The sequence below is a fragment of the Xiphophorus hellerii genome, chromosome 6, assembly GCF_003331165.1.
Source record: "Xiphophorus hellerii strain 12219 chromosome 6, Xiphophorus_hellerii-4.1, whole genome shotgun sequence".
Taxonomy (NCBI): domain Eukaryota; kingdom Metazoa; phylum Chordata; class Actinopteri; order Cyprinodontiformes; family Poeciliidae; genus Xiphophorus; species Xiphophorus hellerii.
In genome coordinates this window covers 28,212,086-28,232,041 of record NC_045677.1, presented here as the reverse complement: position 1 = coordinate 28,232,041, position 19,956 = coordinate 28,212,086, and the positions used below count along the sequence as shown (strand labels likewise).

General features: G+C 38.9%; 2 protein-coding genes and 1 long non-coding RNA gene across 9 annotated transcripts in view; 2 read left to right on the top strand and 1 right to left on the bottom strand.

Moving 5' to 3' along the window:
- LOC116721093 (uncharacterized) overlaps positions 1 to 19,956 on the bottom strand; it is a 54,554-nt gene that overhangs the window by 2,459 nt on the left and 32,139 nt on the right. Inside the window, exon 3 of the long non-coding RNA XR_004339509.1 lies at positions 18,013 to 18,096. This is a non-coding gene — a long non-coding RNA (uncharacterized LOC116721093). The remainder of the gene's footprint in view (positions 1 to 18,012; positions 18,097 to 19,956) is intronic.
- On the top strand, positions 2,012 to 11,703 carry LOC116720945 (zinc finger protein 3-like). 2 transcript variants are annotated; one of them, XM_032564468.1, is made up of 3 exons: positions 2,026 to 2,274; positions 5,245 to 5,547; positions 7,726 to 11,703. In XM_032564468.1, exons 1-3 carry the CDS (start codon positions 2,115 to 2,117, stop codon positions 8,943 to 8,945), a joined length of 1,683 nt encoding a protein of 560 aa, XP_032420359.1. In that variant the 5' UTR covers positions 2,026 to 2,114; the 3' UTR covers positions 8,946 to 11,703. The 2 variants fall into 2 exon arrangements, with proteins under 2 accessions (XP_032420360.1, XP_032420359.1); XM_032564469.1 differs by lacking the exons at positions 5,245 to 5,547; positions 7,726 to 11,703 and adding an exon at positions 2,383 to 2,614 and having other exon boundaries at positions 2,012 to 2,274.
- On the top strand, positions 11,786 to 18,941 carry LOC116720967 (zinc finger protein OZF-like). 6 transcript variants are annotated; one of them, XM_032564496.1, is made up of 4 exons: positions 11,786 to 12,080; positions 13,417 to 13,580; positions 17,574 to 18,087; positions 18,172 to 18,941. In XM_032564496.1, the coding sequence occupies exons 1-4, from the start codon at positions 11,882 to 11,884 to the stop codon at positions 18,702 to 18,704; spliced, it is 1,410 nt and encodes a 469-aa protein (XP_032420387.1). In that variant the 5' UTR covers positions 11,786 to 11,881; the 3' UTR covers positions 18,705 to 18,941. The 6 variants fall into 6 exon arrangements, with proteins under 6 accessions (XP_032420387.1, XP_032420388.1, XP_032420386.1 ...); XM_032564497.1 differs by having other exon boundaries at positions 17,574 to 18,171; positions 18,256 to 18,941; XM_032564498.1 differs by having other exon boundaries at positions 11,787 to 12,080; positions 18,256 to 18,941.

The window sequence follows — 19,956 nt, the reverse complement described above, 5'->3', positions numbered from 1 at the left end:
AAATCCGGAAATGATTGCTGATTACTTACAAAGTGACGGCATCTTTTCTAATGTAATGTCTTATCAATTTGCTGAAACAGAAATCAATAACTGTTTGGGCAATTGATTCTTAATCTATTGATCAGTCACAGGACTAACGTATGTAATTTAGTATGTTGGAATGCAAAGAATGTGAATTTAGAGTGGGTTGCCTTTTACAAGATGGTGGCTTAAACCCACAGAAACAAACTGATGCTTTGCTGTTCTAACAGTCTTTTATGTCCAAAACACAGTAAATATTTTTTTATATGGTTATTTTTTAACAAGGTCAAATACATTCAATATTGGCTCTTAAATAGACCTAGATGCTATGAATACATGTTTATAGCAATAGCTAATTTGCTACTGAGTCATGTCCCTGTGTAGCCTTCCAGGAAGACAGATTTTAAAAGCATAGAGGATTCAGATATTGTAACCAGTAAAATAAACACATTTTACTGTAGAAAACAGTATTGATTAAAATAAGATAGACATTCTAGAAATAAGTTTAGAAAGAAACTTCCGTTTAGAAACGTTTTGGACTACGTTCAGAGAATGTAGTCTATTTTTGCGGCCAAAATGCTATTCCGGTTCAGTCCAGCAGGGGGCGGAAATGGACCAATCAGCTTGTTTGTCTCAATGTGGCACCAAGCGGGATGGACCTTACCTACAAAACGATGAATGCCTGATTTACCCAGCCTTGCAAGAACAATAGGCATCAGTGACCTTGTCCACAGCTTTATTGATGTAGAGCAGGGCTGCGTTAAATTAACAACAACAACAAAAAAGGCGACTCAAAGACCGACTAGCTAATTTAAACTCCTGCTCTGCTAGTCAATCAACCATCGCTGTGTTCAGGGAAGCGCTGATTAATAATCGAGAAATAAATATCAAGCCTGGAAACTTGATACCGTAACGGACTGAATGTTATGTTTTTAATGTAATCTTTGCTCGTCTTGCGGGGCGCAGGCGGTTGCCACGGTAACAGGTGTGCTTAAACTACAGAGAGAGAGAGAGTAAAAAGGTAGGAGTGGTTTTGAGTTGATCACCTGTTCAGGTTATTTTACCTTTGTTTCCCTTTGCTGTGGCGCATTACAGCCGCTGTAGTTTCTAAACGTTGGACTAATTACCTCGATCGTTTGTGAGTTTACGTCATTCACAACAAACATCAAATAGAACAAATATATTTCATAAAATTTTAACAAACAAATGGCTTCTACCGCGGTAATTATGTGAAATTAAATGAATTATATCCCAACTTCAGAAGATTTGCCTTTACCTTTACAGAGCTCTTTGGCTCCTCCTATCAGGCTGTAGCTTCTCATATTGAGGTCAAAGTTCAGATCTACCATAACTGACTGACACCTGCTGGCCTCAGGTTTGCAACCAGCTTGTGACTGAGAAACCAGTAACCTGCTCCCAGTGACAGAGTCTCACTGAGGAAGAAACTGTAGTAGGTTCTCTATAACTGATGTATATTTGCATATAAAATAAGTAAATAGAGTTTAATTTACAATTTCTATGTCTTCGTGTCATGAGGTAGATCTCAGCCGGCTGGGGAGAGAAAAAGTAGATCTTGATCTCAAGAAGTTTGGGTTCCCATGATGGGTGTGTAGATCTGCCGTTTTCCTCATAGAATGAAAGCATTTTGCTGTGACGTGAACAATGTTGGAGGCTCAAACACCTTGATCTCATCCAAAAAAGATGACATGAACTTGTTAGTTCCTCTGCCCATTGTAGTAGCTGATATATTGTGAAAATCCGGTAGAAATGACGCACTAATCCTCCCCCGCATTTACATGAGAATTCTGAGATTTTTGATTTCTGGGCCATAATTTTTTTTTTTTTTTTTTTTTTCAGTGGCCCTAATCCTCTTCCATAATAATCAAATCATGTTTACGTAGAAACAACGCGCCGCGAGGCTTTGTTTGTGAGATTGTGAGTCACGTGGGATTTTGTAGGTCGGTTGTGGGCGGAGCTTGGTAGGCTCCATAAACCCCGACTCCTTTTTTCTTTTGTGTTAAGCAAGAAGGACGCGGCTGGAAGGCGGTTGTGTTGTTGTACCTCAGCTGAATATTTCAGTAGTTTCAGCAACCATGTCTACAGTTCAGTATCTGAGGGAGTTTATCAGAGAGCGACTAACTGCTGCTGCTGAAGAAATCTTCACCGAGGTTGAAAAAACCATCATCCGCTACGAGGACGACATCAAACTGCTGGAAATCTGCTGGAAACCTCAGATAAAACTCAACCGAATCGGTAAGAAGCTACGGCCCCAGGCTAGTTCAGGCTCCGAAAATCAAAGAGATTTAAAATCAAGTTCTTGGTTGAGATTTTGGTGTTATTATGGCGGCTGTTCTGCGACAGACTGGCGACCTGTCCAGGGTGTACCCCACGTCAGCTGGAGAGGGGAACCAGCACCCAGCCCTCCTGAGCCCATTTGGGAGAAACGCGTCTCCTGTCGCGGGAGCGCGCATCGCTCTAAACTCGCATATTGATGAGAAAACGGACTGAAATATGACCGAAGACGAAACTTTTAAAGATACTTGTAACATTATCACGTTTCTTCAAATATCAATAGGATAATATTTGAGGAAAATAGAGAGGGCATGCAGATATCAGCAGGCTAATAATAGGCTTTGCTGTAAAATGCATCTCCTGCTAACATGGAGAAATAAAGAGTTAAGAGTGAAATAACTTTTTCTACATAATCACATTTTTTTCCCTTAACTGCTGGTATAAGTTTTATATCAACAGAATTATATTTGGGGAAAATATTTAGGGCCTGCATATATTGGCAAGCTAATAATTTTCTATGCCAAAAAATGCATCCCCCTGCTAACTTGAAGAAATGAAGAGCTAAGAGGAATTTCACCTTTTCTACGTAATGACACTTGTTCTCTGAGCTTCTGCTATAAGTTTCATATCAACAGGACAATAGACAAATATTGGCAGGCTCAAAAATTAAAATGCATCCCCCTGCATTATTGAGGATGATATAAAATGTTCTATATAACGGGCTTCTGCTTTGTAATGCTTTAAGCCATTATGGTGTTAAAAGAAAAATCGGGGAATTTCAAACCAACTGCGGAAAACATTTTCATCAGACTCTGACTGAAAAACGTTCAACTCATATGTCTCAATAAAAGTGTAAAAACCGTATTTATTTCAATTAATCTTCGAAATAAAACCCACCGTTTTAGGGCTTACATGGTTAAGAAACGTGATAATGTTACGAATATCTTTAAAAGTTTCGTCTTCGGTCATATTTCAGTCCGTTTTCTCATCAATATGCGAGAGTTTAGAGCGATGCGCGCTCCCGCGACAGGAGACGCGTTTCTCGGCATAACACCGTCCAGCTGTTGACTTTAGCAGATGCTAAAGTTTGTATCTAGTTGAGCGAGGCTAAAGGCCTATTCTGCTGCATTTAACGACTCTGCACTTGTGTTGGACAGTAAAAACAATTTCAGTAATTTATGGAGGAACAAAAAGTCAACAATAACTTTAAGGTTAAGAATAAAAATCCAATAAAAGACAATAGGCACAGCATAACATCCAGGATGTGAGGTCACCATGATTTTGTAGAGGAATATAATTATATTAATAGTTACAAATTATGTTGTTTGGAGCGTGCCGTGGTGGCGTAGTGGATAGTGCGACCCATATTTGGAGGCCTTGAGTCCTGCGGGTTCGACTCCCGGACCCGACGATATTTGCCGCATGTCTTCCCCCCTCCCCTTCCCCGTTTCCTGTCAGCCTGCTGTCATATAAGGGACACCAGAGCCCACAAAAGACCCCCTGGAGGGGTACATAAAATAAAAAATTATGTTGTTTGGCTGGTTCGCACTAAGATACGTTTTAACCTAAAAGAAATGGACTGTGTCAAATGGACTGGGTCAATCTGACCTAAAAGTCAGGAAGGAATTCAGATTTGGAGAGGTGTGGAATAAGAAGAGAGGAAAGATGTTAGTTTTAAGCTGATGTACAAGAAGAAAGTTCTGGTATCCATCATTTCCCCTGCTCGTCTGCGAAGGAACTGGGCCAGAAACCAGGACTTGGGAAAGAATCTCTGTTTGGACAGATAAGGAACAAACAGTTTGACTAATAGTTCTTCTGATGGAGCAGATTTAATTCCAGGAAGTCGACTCCTAATTCTTGGAACTTCTAAATTATACATCCGGTGTAAAACGGAGCCAGAATTGCTACGCAAATTAAGTCCAGTAACTGGTCAAAGCTTCCCAATACACACCAGTAGAACTGAGACTCTATAAAAAACTGATGTCACATATAGAAGGAGAGATTTTGGATTTCTGGAAAGATGTTAATGTAATGTTCTGGTTCCGCAGATGTGTATTAAAAATCTCTCTCGTTTGGTTTATGAGTAAATGAAGAATCAGAGTCCTGTGTGTCATTTCCTATTCAGATGTTCCTTGTTAGCCACTTTTAAATTCCTCCATAGTTTACAGATGTTTACAAAACTGAGAAGAGAATAAAATCTGCGGTGTGAGCTTGATTTTCTTTGTTTTTGGTTCTACAGTACACTGATATATTTGCTATTTTACTGCAGGTTATGTTTTTGCATCAATGTAATGCTAATTGAGATAGTTTTGTTATTCATTCATAAATGTCTGCTATTCTGAAGCGACTTGAGTATTGTTTCATATTTTTCTGAAAATAAGTCTGAGTACGGTAGTTATTACTATCTTGTCACTCCTTTTAATTTATTTGTTCTCTACATTTGTAGTAAAAATGATTGTTTTTGGAACTACATAACTGAATTATTTGATATTATAACCTAAATATTTATTCTATTTGTGGAAACGCATCAAATGCACTCGTGGTGGGAATTTGTTGTGAATCTCAAACCTTTATTTTATTTTGCTTACAGTTCTGATTCTAAAAATATAATTAAAAACTGAGCTTTAAGTCAGAGCAAATAGTTACGTTTGAGCTTCAAATTAATATCACCATCACATCCTGATGCATCTCAGTTTGAGCATCTTGCTGATAACAATGTTTCATCCTGACTTTTTAACCTTTTAATGTTAACCTCTATAGATGTTGCCATGGTAACCAGTAAAAAGGGCAGCTGTTCAGTCCAGGAGACTCCATAGGTCCAGATATTGTTAAGTGTATTTTGCTCAAATCTAGAGAAACCTCAAGCTCTGTTCCTCCATGAATATTTCACCAAACATTCTTAACTGTCTGGACCTTTTTTTCTAAATACAGATCAGCGAAAGCAACATGTCAGCATCAAAGAGGAAGTTCTTCCTGAGCCACAGATCTGGAACCAGCGGAGGAGCTCCATTCAGGAGTCAGAACCTTTACAGATTAAACAGGAACCAGAACCTCTAGAGATAAAAGAGGAGCCAGAACCTCCAAAGATACAAGACATTATGGAGGAACCTGCTCATCTTCAGATTAAAGACGATACAGAGGAACCAGAACTTGGAGCTACTGTGGTCTGGTACCAGGAAGAACCCAGACTGCTGGATATCTCCTGGAATTCCCACACTAATCGCAACAGAATGGGTATGAAGCTCTGAGCTACCAGTGAAACTTTGGTTCTCTGCAGGTTTGAACACTAGCAGAATGTAGATGATTCTGGTGGTTCTGCAGCCAGCGGCTGATTTCAGGCATATAGTCAAAACCAATAAATAGCTTGAATTTGCAGGTTTTGGTCCTGATCGACCACAACAGTACCTGCTGCTAGGTTTTACTCATTTGAGATTTAGAAATACATTTCTATGCAGCAGACTGGGAGCAGATTCTAGAAATGATCTTAAATCTCAAATGAAAACAGAATAAATTTTTTGCATCATTCTAAAGATCAAGTGCAAATGTTAACATTTGGGTCAAAGTAGACTTAATTCAAAGTGAAGGTACCAGAGCCACAGTGACAGTGATTCAGTGAATATGTTGGGTAGATGTAGGGGAGTGAAAATGGCAAATAACTAAGATTAATCTTCACACAGTTTCTATCTGTTTTATCTGGGCCAGATGAAGCAGAAAGAGTTCTTAGGGTCAATCTTAGGGTCAAATCTTTCAGAACCGCCGACTGTCACATAGAGTAGGGCGTATTTATGCCAGAGCCTGTCTGCCTTGTGTGTGTTTGTGTGTGTAGTTCTTCACTCCATTCTTTAGCTGATCCAAATCTCTTGCTGGAGTCTAGTGAACATTTCCAGGAATAGTCCACAGCTGGGAGATTTCAAAATTGATTGCAGCACTTTTGTGATTGTTATTTCCACATCTCTCCAAATCTGAATTGCTTCCTGACTTTTCAGGCCAGGGTGGTTTGCTATGTTACAGAAACACATTCTTTCCAGATCAGAATGATCTGAAACATTACACTGACTGAAACTGCATAGCTATGATTATTAATTAATAACATAATTACTATCCCACAAATGAAACCTACGCCATATTGCCCAGCCCTACTGTGCCACTTCTAATTAAGACTTTCATACATCTTATTAAAGCTAAAAATGTTTTCAGTGGTAATCTGTATTTGTAGATCTCTGTTTAATTTACTCAAAATAAAACTAGATGCTTCTATAAGAAGTGAAAAATATGGCAAAAAAAAAAAGATTCTCACACAAAACTTTTTCTGTCTGCTTTACTGGCCAATGACGTGCCTACTCTCAAAATACAAGTTACATTTCACACAAATCTCAGAGAGCCTTCAGCTTTCCATACTGAGTGGTGCATGTTTGTCTCTGAGCTTGTGTGTGTGTGTGTGTGTGTGTGTGTGTGTGTGTGTGTGTGTGTGTTTATAATTCTCGACCAATCCAGTCCTTTGTTTGGCTGACACAGATCTCTTGTTGGACTCCTGTGAGATTTCTCTTGGAATAACATCTGTTTCCTATCAGCCAACATGACTGCTTAAACACAACTAAATAATCTTTCTTCTTGCCAAGTGCTGAATTCCTTCCTGACTCTCAGGTCAGAGGGGCCCAGTAAATACACACCCACGCACACACACACACACACACACGTCCTCAAATTATCTACATTCTGCCTTCAACAGTCAGGCAACCCCAGTTCTCTCAATGCCCTGACTTTATGGCGACTCAGGCGCCTGAATATCTCCTTTCTGTGATTTTACAATTTCCTGTTCATTTTTGCTCAAGGTTTACATGCAACAAAAATGCTAAGTACCACCTTATTGATTGTATTAAAATATTTTCATACTCTTAATTCTTTTTAATTAAAAAGGGGTATTTGTCAGATCTCAGCTATTTTGTCCTTGTGGTCCCTGACTGCGATGTACAGTTATTCTCTGTGATTCAAGCAATATTTTGATTAAACTGTATAAGTCAGAGTAAGTGTATAGTCGAATTGTTTGTGGTGACAACAGCTATGGCAGTGGCAATTTTGTTAAAGGTTTCTAAATGTGGTGTGAGTTTAACACTGAATAAATACTCTCAAATTACAGGTTTAGTTGTTCAATATTTTTTAGGTATGAAATTTTGGTGCTGGAATAAAATCAGGATTTATTTAAATATTTTAAAGATCTTTACCAGAGCTGCCATTTAGTGTGGATGACACGTTAACCTGCAAGCTTCTCCTATTTTTCAATTAAACACTACAAAGTAATTTTGAACTAACCATCTCACACCTACAGCAAGAGATCTCAATGAACAAGCAGGCTGATGAATGAGACAGTAATCAATTTAATTATATTAATGCTGTCTTCATTTTTCCCCACAGACTTCCAAAAGCCACAAGTTTCCTTTGAGGAGAAAGCTTCAACCGTCCACCATGTCTGTCACCAGTGGCAGAGGTCCAGTCATGACCAGGAGGAAGCAGAAGCTCCAGTGACTGAAAAAAGGGAACCAGAACATCCATGGATTAAAGAAGAAAAGAAGGGCCCAGAACTGGTTCAAGAATGGAAAGATCCAGAAACTAAACAGATTAAGGAAGAAAAAGAACCAGAATCTCTGTCAATACATGGAACAAATGAGGAAGTAGATATTTCAGTGCTTAAACATGAAGAGAATATTTACGAAGTAGACAGGGCCGGAAGCACCTCTGCGAACCTCTGCAGCAGTCAGGAGGGAAAGCTGCTTGTCCAGAAACAGGATGTTTCTGTGATGGAAACATCCGCTCTTCAGGAAGGCGATTTCAGTGAACAAGAAAAAACAACTGAGCAGCTTTCCTTTCAAATTTCTCCTGGAGTTGAAAGCAATGATCAGGAAGGAAGCAGCTGCTCTGTGTCAAAGAGTCAGTCTCTTACTAACAAAAAGCAAAGGTCTTTCACATGTGATCTTTGTGGGAGAAGTCTTATAAGTCAGTGCAACTTGGAAAGGCATTACAGAGCCCATAATGGTGAGAAGCCTTTTTCTTGTCAAACATGTGGTAAAAGTTTCAGCCAAATGTATAGATTAAATGAGCACAAGAGAAGCCACACAGGTGAAAGGCCTTTTTCTTGTCAAAAATGTGGAAAAACCTTTGCTCGAATGGAATGTTTAAACGTTCATAAGAGAATTCATACAGGTGAGAAGAGTTTTACATGCGATACGTGTGGGAAAACTTTCTCTCACGGTTTTTATTTTAAGCTGCACAAGAAACTTCATACAGGTGAGAAGCCTTTTTCATGTGAAACATGTGGAAAATGTTTTACAATTGGTGCAAATTTGAATGTTCACAAAAGAATCCACACAGGTGAGAAGCCTTTTTCATGTCAAAAATGTGGAAAAAGCTTCTCTCGAATTGATCATTTACATAAACACCAGAGCATCCACACAGGTGAGAAGCCTTTTCCATGTCTAACATGCGGAAAAAGCTTCTCTCGGATTCATCATTTAAACACACACATGAAAATACACACAAGTAAGAGGGATTTTCCATGTGAAATTTGCGGAAAGCGTTTCATGTATGCTAGTAAATTGGATTACCACAAGAAACAAAAACACATAAGTGAGAAATAGTCATTTATCTCACACAGATTTTTTATTATACATATTATTATACATATTAAAGCTTTTCTTATATCAGAAAATATATCAGAAAAGGAAAAGGCAGAAATTCTGTTTAAACATGGTTAGGAGTGAGGTTTGGGATATTTGGTTTATCACACCTTTCGGACCAGGTCTTAGGAAACCTCTCTGAGTCTGTGAACATCAGCAGTTTGGACCTAATGGACAAATGTCTTTTTCATACCACCGTCGACCCCTGATTAGTTGGGAGACGTCTATTAATGTTTTCTTTCTGTTGCGCATATTAATAAAATATTCAAAAGACAATATTAGACGGGAAACTGAAATGCCTAAGTGAGATGCTACTTGATATATAACTGATGTTTGCAAACTCTATATATCTGATGTTTGCAAAGCAGCCAATCCATAAGTGTCAGTAATTTTCCTTTCCTTTCCCCAATAGCCGAGATGAGAAAGACCTTGGATTTTGGCTACTGCAGTCATGCCAAGACTTGTTTACACTTAAGGTATATTTGGTGTTTAACTATCAAAATAGGCAGTTTTATGTGTTTCAAAGTCTCAAGTGTTCTACATCACCTAGATAAAATACATCTCAGTTTTTACATTTGAAATTTGGTTACTTAAGACCAAATTAAGTAACTGTAGGTAGTGCTTTGGTCCCGTTCCAGACCGGGGCCTCTGGACTAGTTGGAATTTTTGTAATTAGCATTTTGACTAGCGTAGTGAGGTTAGAGTCTTTGTTGGTATGATGTTTAGTCCTTGTTAAGGCTGCACTGATTGTGGTAGAAACAGATTGATCTCTGTGGAGACGTCCACTGAGAGAGAAGTCCTATGACAGCCAACCGGTAAAATGGCATCAGAAAAATCCAAGCTACTAGGGTCTGCCTGAAAGTCCCATAGTAGACTGTTGTAGTATGCTTCTTAGCAGGTGGTTATAGTTGTTCCCAAAGGACTGGTAAAACTGGTCTCCATGAAGTGCACTAGTTTTTGGATTATGTTGCAATTTTTCTGCGTAATGCCATTTGCTTTTCTGTCATCACATCTTCCCCTTTGTAGCAAATCAGTAATTTTTGATTGAGAAGTTAACACTGCTTCCCCATGCAGCATAGTTGAATGAGCGCTGTTTGGATGAAGCTTAATGAGTGAATTTACGCCTAGCCTTCATTTGCTGTTTTTCACTCTGTGCTGTTCTTAGCAGCAAAGACTGTAATAAAATACCAAATGATTCTTTAAGTTGGAAAAAGTAAAACCAGTTTTTTTTTTTAGCATTCTTGAACACATTTTGTTGAGTTCTGACACATTAAATAACAGTCGTTTCACTGTGGACGTGAGCCAATTTCATGTGTTGTTGACTTTTTGGAGGCTCAACTCCAAAATAAAGCCGTTATGTTGCTTCCAACATTCCAAATTCGAGTCGGACTTCTTGGATGCATTTTTTATGTGATGTCTAGTAATTAAAGGAGTGATTACTAGACACTCCTATCTAGAGTTGACTATCTAGAGTCAAACTTGACTCTAGATAGTCAAGTTTGATCGTCTTCTCGGCGCTCCGCCAGGGGCCGTGGCCGACCCCCGGCGGGGCCGATCCGAGGACCTCACTGAACCATCCAAACGGTAGTAGCAACGGGCGGTGTGTACAAAGGGCAGGGACTTAATCAACGCGAGCTTGTGACCCGCTGAATCTGATGCACAAAGAGAGAATAACTGATAAAGTTGTTCAACATGTGATAATTTATGACACCTAAACACACATTCTGTGACGTGCAGCATTGAGGGAACACCAGGAGATAAAAGCTTCTTAAAGGAATTATTCATCTGTTGGACTGAACAGTAAACAACAGTAATTAAAATCCACTTGCATAAACAGCTTGTGTCTCAGTATTTGCTCTGTTTGTTTTACTCCAACATATCAGCTCAGAACAGGTCTGGTAATGAGCCATTCATTTGATCCTGGTGTGTTGGAGCAGGGATGCATCTGAAAGTTGCATGTGGTAGCTCTTGAGGACTGGATTTGAGTAAACCTGTTGTAGTCTTTGGCTGCTGCCGAACACTGTTACCTTCAAGTCCACTAAGCAGATCCACAGGGGTGTTCAGTAAATATGGAGGTTTGCTTTTGATCTCAGAATGGTAACTTAATTCTTACTGCTAAAAACAAGTAAAACAAAAAGCAATATTATTGACAGAGGCCCTACTATTTTTCTATTTATAAAAAAACCTAAAAAAAACCTTATCGATCAAAGACCCTTAGACGTGTCCTAACTTTCCCCCCTGTATGCAAGCTGAAATGTTGGCACTGAAAATTAGCAAATGTGCAGATACGGTTAAAATGTTTCTTTTTGGAACTTAAGGCACTGCGTTGTGCCTTAAGTTCATCTGTGGTGTAACTACAGTAAAACTATGATGAAGAAACTGCAAGTAGCCAATCAGGACGCTTTCAGAATCCTCCTAAAATTTCCACAATGAACGTCTTCAAATCAAATGTTTGTCATGAGTAGCATACCAACTTTTCATGTTTTGCTGAGGAATTTCATGTGTAAATTTATGTGCTGCTTGGATGTAACAAACAACTTAATAAAAGCTCTGACACCTGACATAAACATATATTAGATATATTTCTAGCTTTTTTAAACTATTGGAATAATTGTTTATCTGCTTTGTGATGGGGTTTTTTACTTGATGATTGGTGCATTTCATTTTTTTTCTAAATGGCATGGACTACTTTTTGTCTCGAAATAAAGATTAATTAATACAAAGTTGTTTTTTCTTCCCTATTTATCGCCTGTCCACACTCCGGTTCAGTAGGGGGCGGTATTGCACCAATTTCGTTCTACATCAACCGCAAAGAAAACATCGAAGAAGAAGAAGCTAGCATAAGCTAAGCTAGAAAACTGCTGCATTGTCCCATTCCTGCTAATATTTCAGCAACCATGTCTTCAGCTCAGCATCTCAGAGATTTTATCAGAGAGAGACTAACTGCTGCTGCTCAAGAAATCTTCACCGAGGTTGAAAAAACCATCATTTGCTACGAGGAAGAGCTCGATGCTCAGCGCAGGATGATGGGGATCAACTGGAAACCAGAAATTAAGCTACACAGAGTCGGTTCGGAGCTGCAGAGACAAAGTTCTGGTAGGTCTGGATAAAGGTGCTGATGTTTTCACTGAAGACAGCAGAGATCCGTCAGCGGCGATAGTTGCTGCAGCTCCAGCTGCTGCTAAACGGGGCTGAACAGAAACTGCTTTAGCTGCTAGCTACAGAGGCTAGCACAAACGTGTTTATGAGTCAAGCCCCATGACTAATATATGACCCCAATTGTTGTTAATGATGGAAATCCGGAATACAAGGTGTAAATGCTTAATTTGTAAACTCATACATGACTTTGTAAGTCAGAGCAGTGGAGAGTATTATGATGGAGACGCGGAATGAGCTGTTATTTTTTCATTGGGGCACATAAGAAACGGAAGAAATAAATAACGACATAAAGGAAATGGGCAAACTGTGTCAAAGTAGAAACATGCAAATGATTTTGTCCAAATCTATATTTCTCAAATGTGTTTAATGAAATATCTCTCTGTCGCTGCTCATTAGTAGTGTGGGACATAGTCAAGTTAAATAGATCAAATGATTCCAACTGATTACAGGAAATTATTTCTTTGCGTTATGTCTCTCAAACATCCAGTTTTCATGAATGCAGTGTCTGATGGTTGCTATGGAGACCTGATGCCTCCAGGATGTTCCTCTTGGCTGCAGTTCTCTTACAGAGAGACCTGGAGATGTGTTGACCTGCTCCACCATCCTCCTCAGTGTGTGGTGTTGAGATAAACTCATCCAGCCTCAACTCTCACACAATCAGTTACTAAACTAAATGTACAGTCAGAGCGATAATGAATAGGTTTCAATGTTAGGCCAGTCCTTTTGATCTTTTCTTGCATCTACTTCCTCTTGAACATCAACACATCTGCCTTTGTTAAGGAAATGATGTCTACTCTTTCTTTTTTGAATAGTGGCTTAGAGAAACGCGTCTCTGTCTCCTCATATTTATAACCCAGAGAACCAGGCTGTCATGTTTTACTAAATTAAATTCCTACACAGTCTGGTCAACTTTAAAAAGTGAGGCTAGACATAAGGTTACAAGTGAGATTAAAAACATATTTTGTTAATGTATTTTGAGATCTTCAATGGTATGAATGCCTGAAAATTAAACATTAAATTGTAAATAAAAAATATGTATGAAACTGTTCTTCTAGATTAAAATCTGAATGTATTTGAAATCTTTTAAACATTTTTGCCATGTCAGCAAATTAATGTGGAGGACACGTCACCTGCTTTTTAGTTAACATCTACAAACTAATTTTATATGAACTATATGATGCTTACAGACCAGAATCTCCAGGAAAATCCAGGCTGATCCATGAGATAGTTATCAATTAAATTATATTAATGATGTCATCCTTTGTTCCCACAGACCTCCAACAGCCAAGTGTCTCCAATGAGGAAGAAGCTTCTGCCATCCAACAAGTCTGTAGCCTGGCAAGTAGGTCCAGTCAGGATCAGAAAGAAGCAGAACATCAGTGGACTGAAGAGGTACAGATGGAACCAGAACCAAAATGGATTAAAGAAGAAGTGAATGTACCAGAACCTAACTGGATTAAAGAGGAAGAGGAGGAACCAGAATCTAAATGGATTAAAGAAGAGGAGGAACCAGAACCTGCACTGCTCAAACATGAGGAAGTGGATTATCCACTAACAAATGTAAAAAAAGAGGAGTTAGATTGTTCAGTGCTTCAACATGAACAGCAGCCACCAGAACATTTACCAACTGGACAGGACCAGAAGAACCTCTGCAGCAGTCAGGAGGGAGAGCAGCTTGTCCAGAAGCAGTTTGCTGCTTTGATTGAGACTTCTACTCTTCAGGAAGATGATATGAATGAAGAAGAGACAAAAATAGAGCAGCTTTCCCTTCATATCTCTCCGGTGATTGAGAGCAAAATTCAGGAAGGAAGCAGCTGCCCTGTGTCGGAGAGTAAGTCTGGTGCTGGCACAAAGGAAAAATCTTTCAAATGTGACATTTGTGGGCGATATTATACACATCATTGTAACTTGAAAAACCATTACAGAACCCACACTAGTCAGAGACATTTTTCGTGTGAAACATGTGGAAAAATTTTCTCTCTAACAAGAGATTTTAATCGCCACAAGAGAATTCATACAGGTGAGAAACCTTTTTCATGCCAATCATGCGGAAGAACCTTTTCTCAAATTAGTAATTTATATCGCCACAAGAAAACTCATACAGGAGAGAGGCCTTTTTCATGCCCATCATGCGGAAAGAATTTCTCTAGACTGGGTCACTTAGAACGTCACAACAAGTGTCATACAGGTGAGAAACCTTTTTTATGCCAGTCATGTGGAAAGAGTTTCACTCAAATTTGTCATTTAAATCGTCACAAGAGATGTCATACATTTGAAAAGGATTTCCACGACAAACTATAAATTAATCAACAGTAAATAAATATATGCTTAATAATAAAATGATGGCTATAATATTACTTCTTTGTTTTCATCGTCTCTCCTTCTACAAAGAAACTGGATGAGAAAAAGTTTCACTCCCGTGCCTCCTGCTATTCCCTCCCCTCTCATTTTATTGGTAGCGGCTAAACACACAGGGAGCTAAAAGTGTAAATTTTCTTCCACTCTGGCTGAACCGAACACCTGGCACACGATAGCGATGATAGCAACAAAAGATGAAAGGTTTCCAACTTTCTTGCATAGCGTCTATAAGTGTATGAGCTAGAAATGTCACATGCATGAATTGTGTCTTTTGCTCAGCTGGATGAGAGCTAGCGACTCTCTTCTCACCCCGCAATCTCCATAAGAGGGAGAAGCGCCGTCTCCTGTCATCGTGTGACCATTACTTCAGTTACCTGCTGGGCTCCTTGTCTCCTACCACACAGTGTAGCATAAAGCCTGGTGAGGAGGAGCAAGAGGTCTGGGAGCCTCTTGGATTCAAACTACAGTCTATCCATGTTTCTTATAGACAAAGTTACTGATAAAGAGAAACCCTTTCATTTGTCTTTTTCTTCTTTTCTCTTCTTTGAAAACCTGGATGTTATTTTCTTGACTGCATTGTTCCAGTCAGTCGTTGTAGTCTTTGGCTGCTGCTGAACACTGTTGCCTACAAGTTCACTAAGCAGGAGCAAACCATTTAATACAGATCCACAGGGCTGTTCAGTAAATATGGATCTTTGCTTTTTGATCTGGGAATGGTAACTTTTAATTTTTACTGCTAAAAACAAGTAAAATAACAAATTATATTATAGACAGAGGCAATAATATTTGTTCTATTTATATAAAATTGAACCCCTGTAAAAATTTGTGCTGATTGGATGTATTAAACAACTTCACAACTGCAACATATGGTGAAATTAGATATTTCTAACATTTTTAACTATTAGTCATTGTTTATCTGCCTTGTGATTATTTTTACTTGATGATTTGTGTATTTATTTTTTTCTAAATTGGATGGACTACATTTTGTCTCGTAATAAAGATTTATGAATTAATACTAAGTTGTTTCTTTAACCTGTTTTTCGGCTGTCCACACTCCACTGCAGTCGGGGGCGGTATTGCACCAATTTCCTTGTTTGCTAATTTCCAAAAACATCGAAGAAGAATTGTGCATGGCCTAAGCTAGAAAACTGCTGCATTGTCCCATTCCTGCTAATATTTCAGCAACCATGTCTTCAGCTCAGCATCTCAGAGAGTTTATCAGAGAGAGACTAACTGCTGCTGCTCAAGAAATCTTCACCGAGGTTGAAAAAACCATCATTTGCTACGAGGAAGAGCTCGATGCTCAGCGCAGGATGATGGGGATCAACTGGAAACCAGAAATTAAGCTACACAGAGTCGGTTCGGAGCTGCAGAGACAAAGTTCTGGTAGGTCTGGATAAAGGTGCTGATGTTTTCACTGAAGACAGCAGAGATCCGTCAGCGGCGATAGTTGCTGCAGCTCCAGCTGCTGCTAAACGGGGCTGAACAGAAACTGTTTTAGCTGCTAGCTACAGAGGCTAGCACAAACGTGTTTATGAGTCAAGCCCCATGACTGATATATGACCCCAATTGTTGTTAATGATGGAAATCCGGAATACAAGGTGTAAATGCTTAATTTGTAAACTCATACATGATTTTGTAAGTCAGAGCAGTGGAGAGTATTATGATGGAGACGCGGAACAAAGGGATGAAACACAATAGGAGAATATTTGTTTGTTTCTTATATTAATTGAGCCACAGAGGCACTTGCAGGTCCAGCGCTGCAAGTTGCACAGCCCTGATATAGCAGATAAAAACGATAAATCTGCATTTTATTTCATTCTTGAAGTTAAGAAAATAAAGCTGGACTAAGATATCAGTTAGTTCTAGTTAAACAAATTATTTACTGTTATCGCTTCAGTTCAGGGACCCAGACCAGTTCTACAGGGAAATGGGCAAACTGTGTCAAAGTAGAAACATGCAAATGATTTTGTCCAAATCTATATTTCTCAAATGTGTTTAATGAAATATCTCTCTGTCGCTGCTCATTAGTAGTGTGGGACATAGTCAAGTTAAATAGATCAAATGATTCCAACTGATTACAGGAAATTATTTCTTTGCGTTATGTCTCTCAAACATCCAGTTTTCATGAATGCAGTGTCTGATGGTTGCTATGGAGACCTGATGCCTCCAGGATGTTCCTCTTGGCTGCAGTTCTCTTACAGAGAGACCTGGAGATGTGTTGACCTGCTCCACCATCCTCCTCAGTGTGTGGTGTTGAGATAAACTCATCCAGCCTCAACTCTCACACAATCAGTTACTAAACTAAATGTACAGTCAGAGCGATAATGAATAGGTTTCAATGTTAGGCCAGTCCTTTTGATCTTTTCTTGCATCTACTTCCTCTTGAACATCAACACATCTGCCTTTGTTAAGGAAATGATGTCTACTCTTTCTTTTTTGAATAGTGGCTTAGAGAAACGCGTCTCTGTCTCCTCATATTTATAACCCAGAGAACCAGGCTGTCATGTTTTACTAAATTAAATTCCTACACAGTCTGGTCAACTTTAAATAGTGAGGCTAGACATAAGGTTACAAGTGAGATTAAAAACATATTTTGTTAATGTATTTTGAGATCTTCAATGGTATGAATGCCTGAAAATTAAACATTAAATTGTAAATAAAAAATATGTATGAAACTGTTCTTCTAGATTAAAATCTGAATGTATTTGAAATCTTTTTAACATTTTTGCCATGTCAGCAAATTAATGTGGAGGACACGTCACCTGCTTTTTAGTTAAAATCTACAAACCAATTTTATATGAACTATATGATGCTTACAGACCAGAATCTCCAGGAAAGTTCAGGCTGATCCATGAGATAGTTATCAATTAAATTATATTAATGATGTCATCCTTTGTTCCCACAGACCTCCAACAGCCAAGTGTCTCCAATGAGGAAGAAGCTTCTGCCATCCAACAAGTCTGTAGCCTGGCAAGTAGGTCCAGTCAGGACCAGAAAGAAGCAGAACATCAGTGGACTGAAGAGGTACAGATGGAACCAGAACCAAAATGGATTAAAGAAGAAGAGGAGGAACCAGAACCTGCACTGCTCAAACATGAGGAATTGGATTATCCACTAACAAATGTAAAAAACGAGGAGTTAGATTGTTCAGTGCTTCAACATGAACAGCAGCCACCAGAACATTTACCAACTGGACAGGACCAGAAGAATCTCTGCAGCAGTCAGGAGGGAGAGCAGCTTGTCCAGAAGCAGTTTGCTGCTTTGACTGAGACTTCTACTCTTCAGGAAGATGATATGAATGAAGAAGAGAGAAGAACAGAGCAGCTTTCCCTTCATATCTCTCCACTGGTTGAGAGCAAAGATCAGGAAGGAAGCAGCTCCTCTGTGTCAGACAGTCAGGCTGATACTGGCACAAAGAAAAGATCTTTCAAATGTGACATTTGTGGGAGATGTTACAGACAACTGTGTAAATTGAAAAACCATTACAAAACTCACACTGGTGAGAGACCTTTTTCATGTGAAACATGTGGAAAAAGTTTCTCTAATATGAGAAATGTAATTCGTCACAAGAAAATTCATACAGGTGAGAGACCTTTTTCATGCCAATCATGTGGAAAGAGTTTCTCTCAACTTAGGGATTTAAATCGTCACAAGAAAACTCATACAGGTGAGAGGCCTTTTTCATGCCAGTCTTGTGGAAGAAGGTTTACTCGAAGTAGTACTTTAAATGACCACAAGAAAACTCATACAGGTGAGAGGCCTTTTTCATGCCAGTCTTGTGGAAGATGTTTTACTCGAAGTAGTACTTTAAATGACCACAAGAAAAGTCATACGGGGGAGAGGCCTTTTTCATGCCAGTCTTGTGGAAAACGTTTCATTCGAATTAGTCATTTTAATCGCCACAAGAGAATTCATACAGGTGAGAAACCTTTTTCATGCCAATCATGCGGAAGAACCTTTTCTCAAATTAGTCATTTACATCGCCACAAGAAAACTCATACAGGAGAGAGGCCTTTTTCATGCCCGTCATGCGGAAAGAATTTCTCTAGACTGGGTCACTTAGAACGTCACAACAAGTGTCATACAGCTGAGAAACCTTTTTTATGCCAGTCATGTGGAAAGAGTTTCACTCAAATTTGTCATTTAAATCGTCACAAGAGATGTCATACATTTGAAAAGGATTTCCACGACAAACTATAAATTAATCAACAGTAAATAAATATATGCTTAATATTAAAATGATGGCTATAATATTACTTCTTTGTTTTCATCGTCTCTCCTTCTACAAAGAAACTGGATGAGAAAAAGTTTCACTCCCGTGCCTCCTGCTATTCCCTCCCCTCTCGTTTTATTGGTAGCGGCTAAACACACAGGGAGCTAAAAGCGTCAATTTTCTTCCACTCTGGCTGAACCGAACACCTGGCACACGATAGCGATGATAACAACAAAAGATGAAAGGTTTCCAACTTTCTTGCATAGCGTCTATAAGTGTATGAGCTAGAAATGTCACATGCATGAATTGTGTCTTTTGCTCAGCTGGATGAGAGCTAGCGACTCTCTTCTCACCCCGCAATCTCCATAAGAGGGAGAAGCGCCGTCTCCTGTCATCGTGTGACCATTACTTCAGTTACCTGCTGGGCTCCTTGTCTCCTACCACACAGTGTAGCATAAAGCCTGGTGAGGAGGAGCAAGAGGTCTGGGAGCCTCTTGGATTCAAACTGCAGTCTATCCATGTTTCTTATAGACAAAGTTACTGATAAAGAGAAACCCTTTCATTTGTCTTTTTCTTCTTTTCTCTTCTTTGAAAACCTGGATGTTATTTTCTTGACTGCATTGTTCCAGTCAGTCGTTGTAGTCTTTGGCTGCTGCTGAACACTGTTGCCTACAAGTTCACTAAGCAGGAGCAAACCATTTAATACAGATCCACAGGGCTGTTCAGTAAATATGGATCTTTGCTTTTTGATCTGGGAATGGTAACTTTTAATTTTTACTGCTAAAAACAAGTAAAACAAAAAATTATATTATAGACAGAGGCAGTAATATTTTTTCTATTTATATAAAAAATAAACCCCTGTCGGTCAAAAGCCTTTGGGATTATCATAACGTTTCCTTCCTGTATGCAAGCTAATGTATTGGCACTGAAAATTAGCATCTGTCCAGTTAAGGTTAAAATGTTCCTTTTTGAAACATATTGCACCGCGTTGTATATAGTTCATCTGTGGTGTAACTACAGTAAAACTATGATGAAGAAACTGCAAGTAGCCAATCAGGACGCTTTCAGAATCCTCCTCAGATTTCCACAATGAACTTCTGCAAGTCATCTGTTTGCCATGAGTAGCATACCAACTTTTAATGTTTTCCTGAAGAATTTCATGTAAAAATTTGTGCTGATGGGATGTATTAAACAACTTCACAACTGCAACATATGGTGAAATTAGATATTTCTAACATT

Coding starts and splice junctions, on each gene's coding strand:
- LOC116720945 (XM_032564468.1), top strand. CDS start 2,115: ATGTCTACAGTTCAGTATCTGAGGGAGTTTATCAGAGAGCGACTAACT. Junction 2,275..5,244: donor GATAAAACTCAACCGAATCG/GTAAGAAGCTAC, acceptor TTCTAAATACAG/ATCAGCGAAAGCAACATGTC. Junction 5,548..7,725: donor CACTAATCGCAACAGAATGG/GTATGAAGCTCT, acceptor TTTTCCCCACAG/ACTTCCAAAAGCCACAAGTT.
- LOC116720967 (XM_032564495.1), top strand. CDS start 11,882: ATGTCTTCAGCTCAGCATCTCAGAGATTTTATCAGAGAGAGACTAACT. Junction 12,081..13,416: donor GCTGCAGAGACAAAGTTCTG/GTAGGTCTGGAT, acceptor TTGTTCCCACAG/ACCTCCAACAGCCAAGTGTC. Junction 13,581..17,573: donor GGATTAAAGAAGAAGTGAAT/GTACCAGAACCT, acceptor GAAGAAGAGGAG/GAACCAGAACCTGCACTGCT.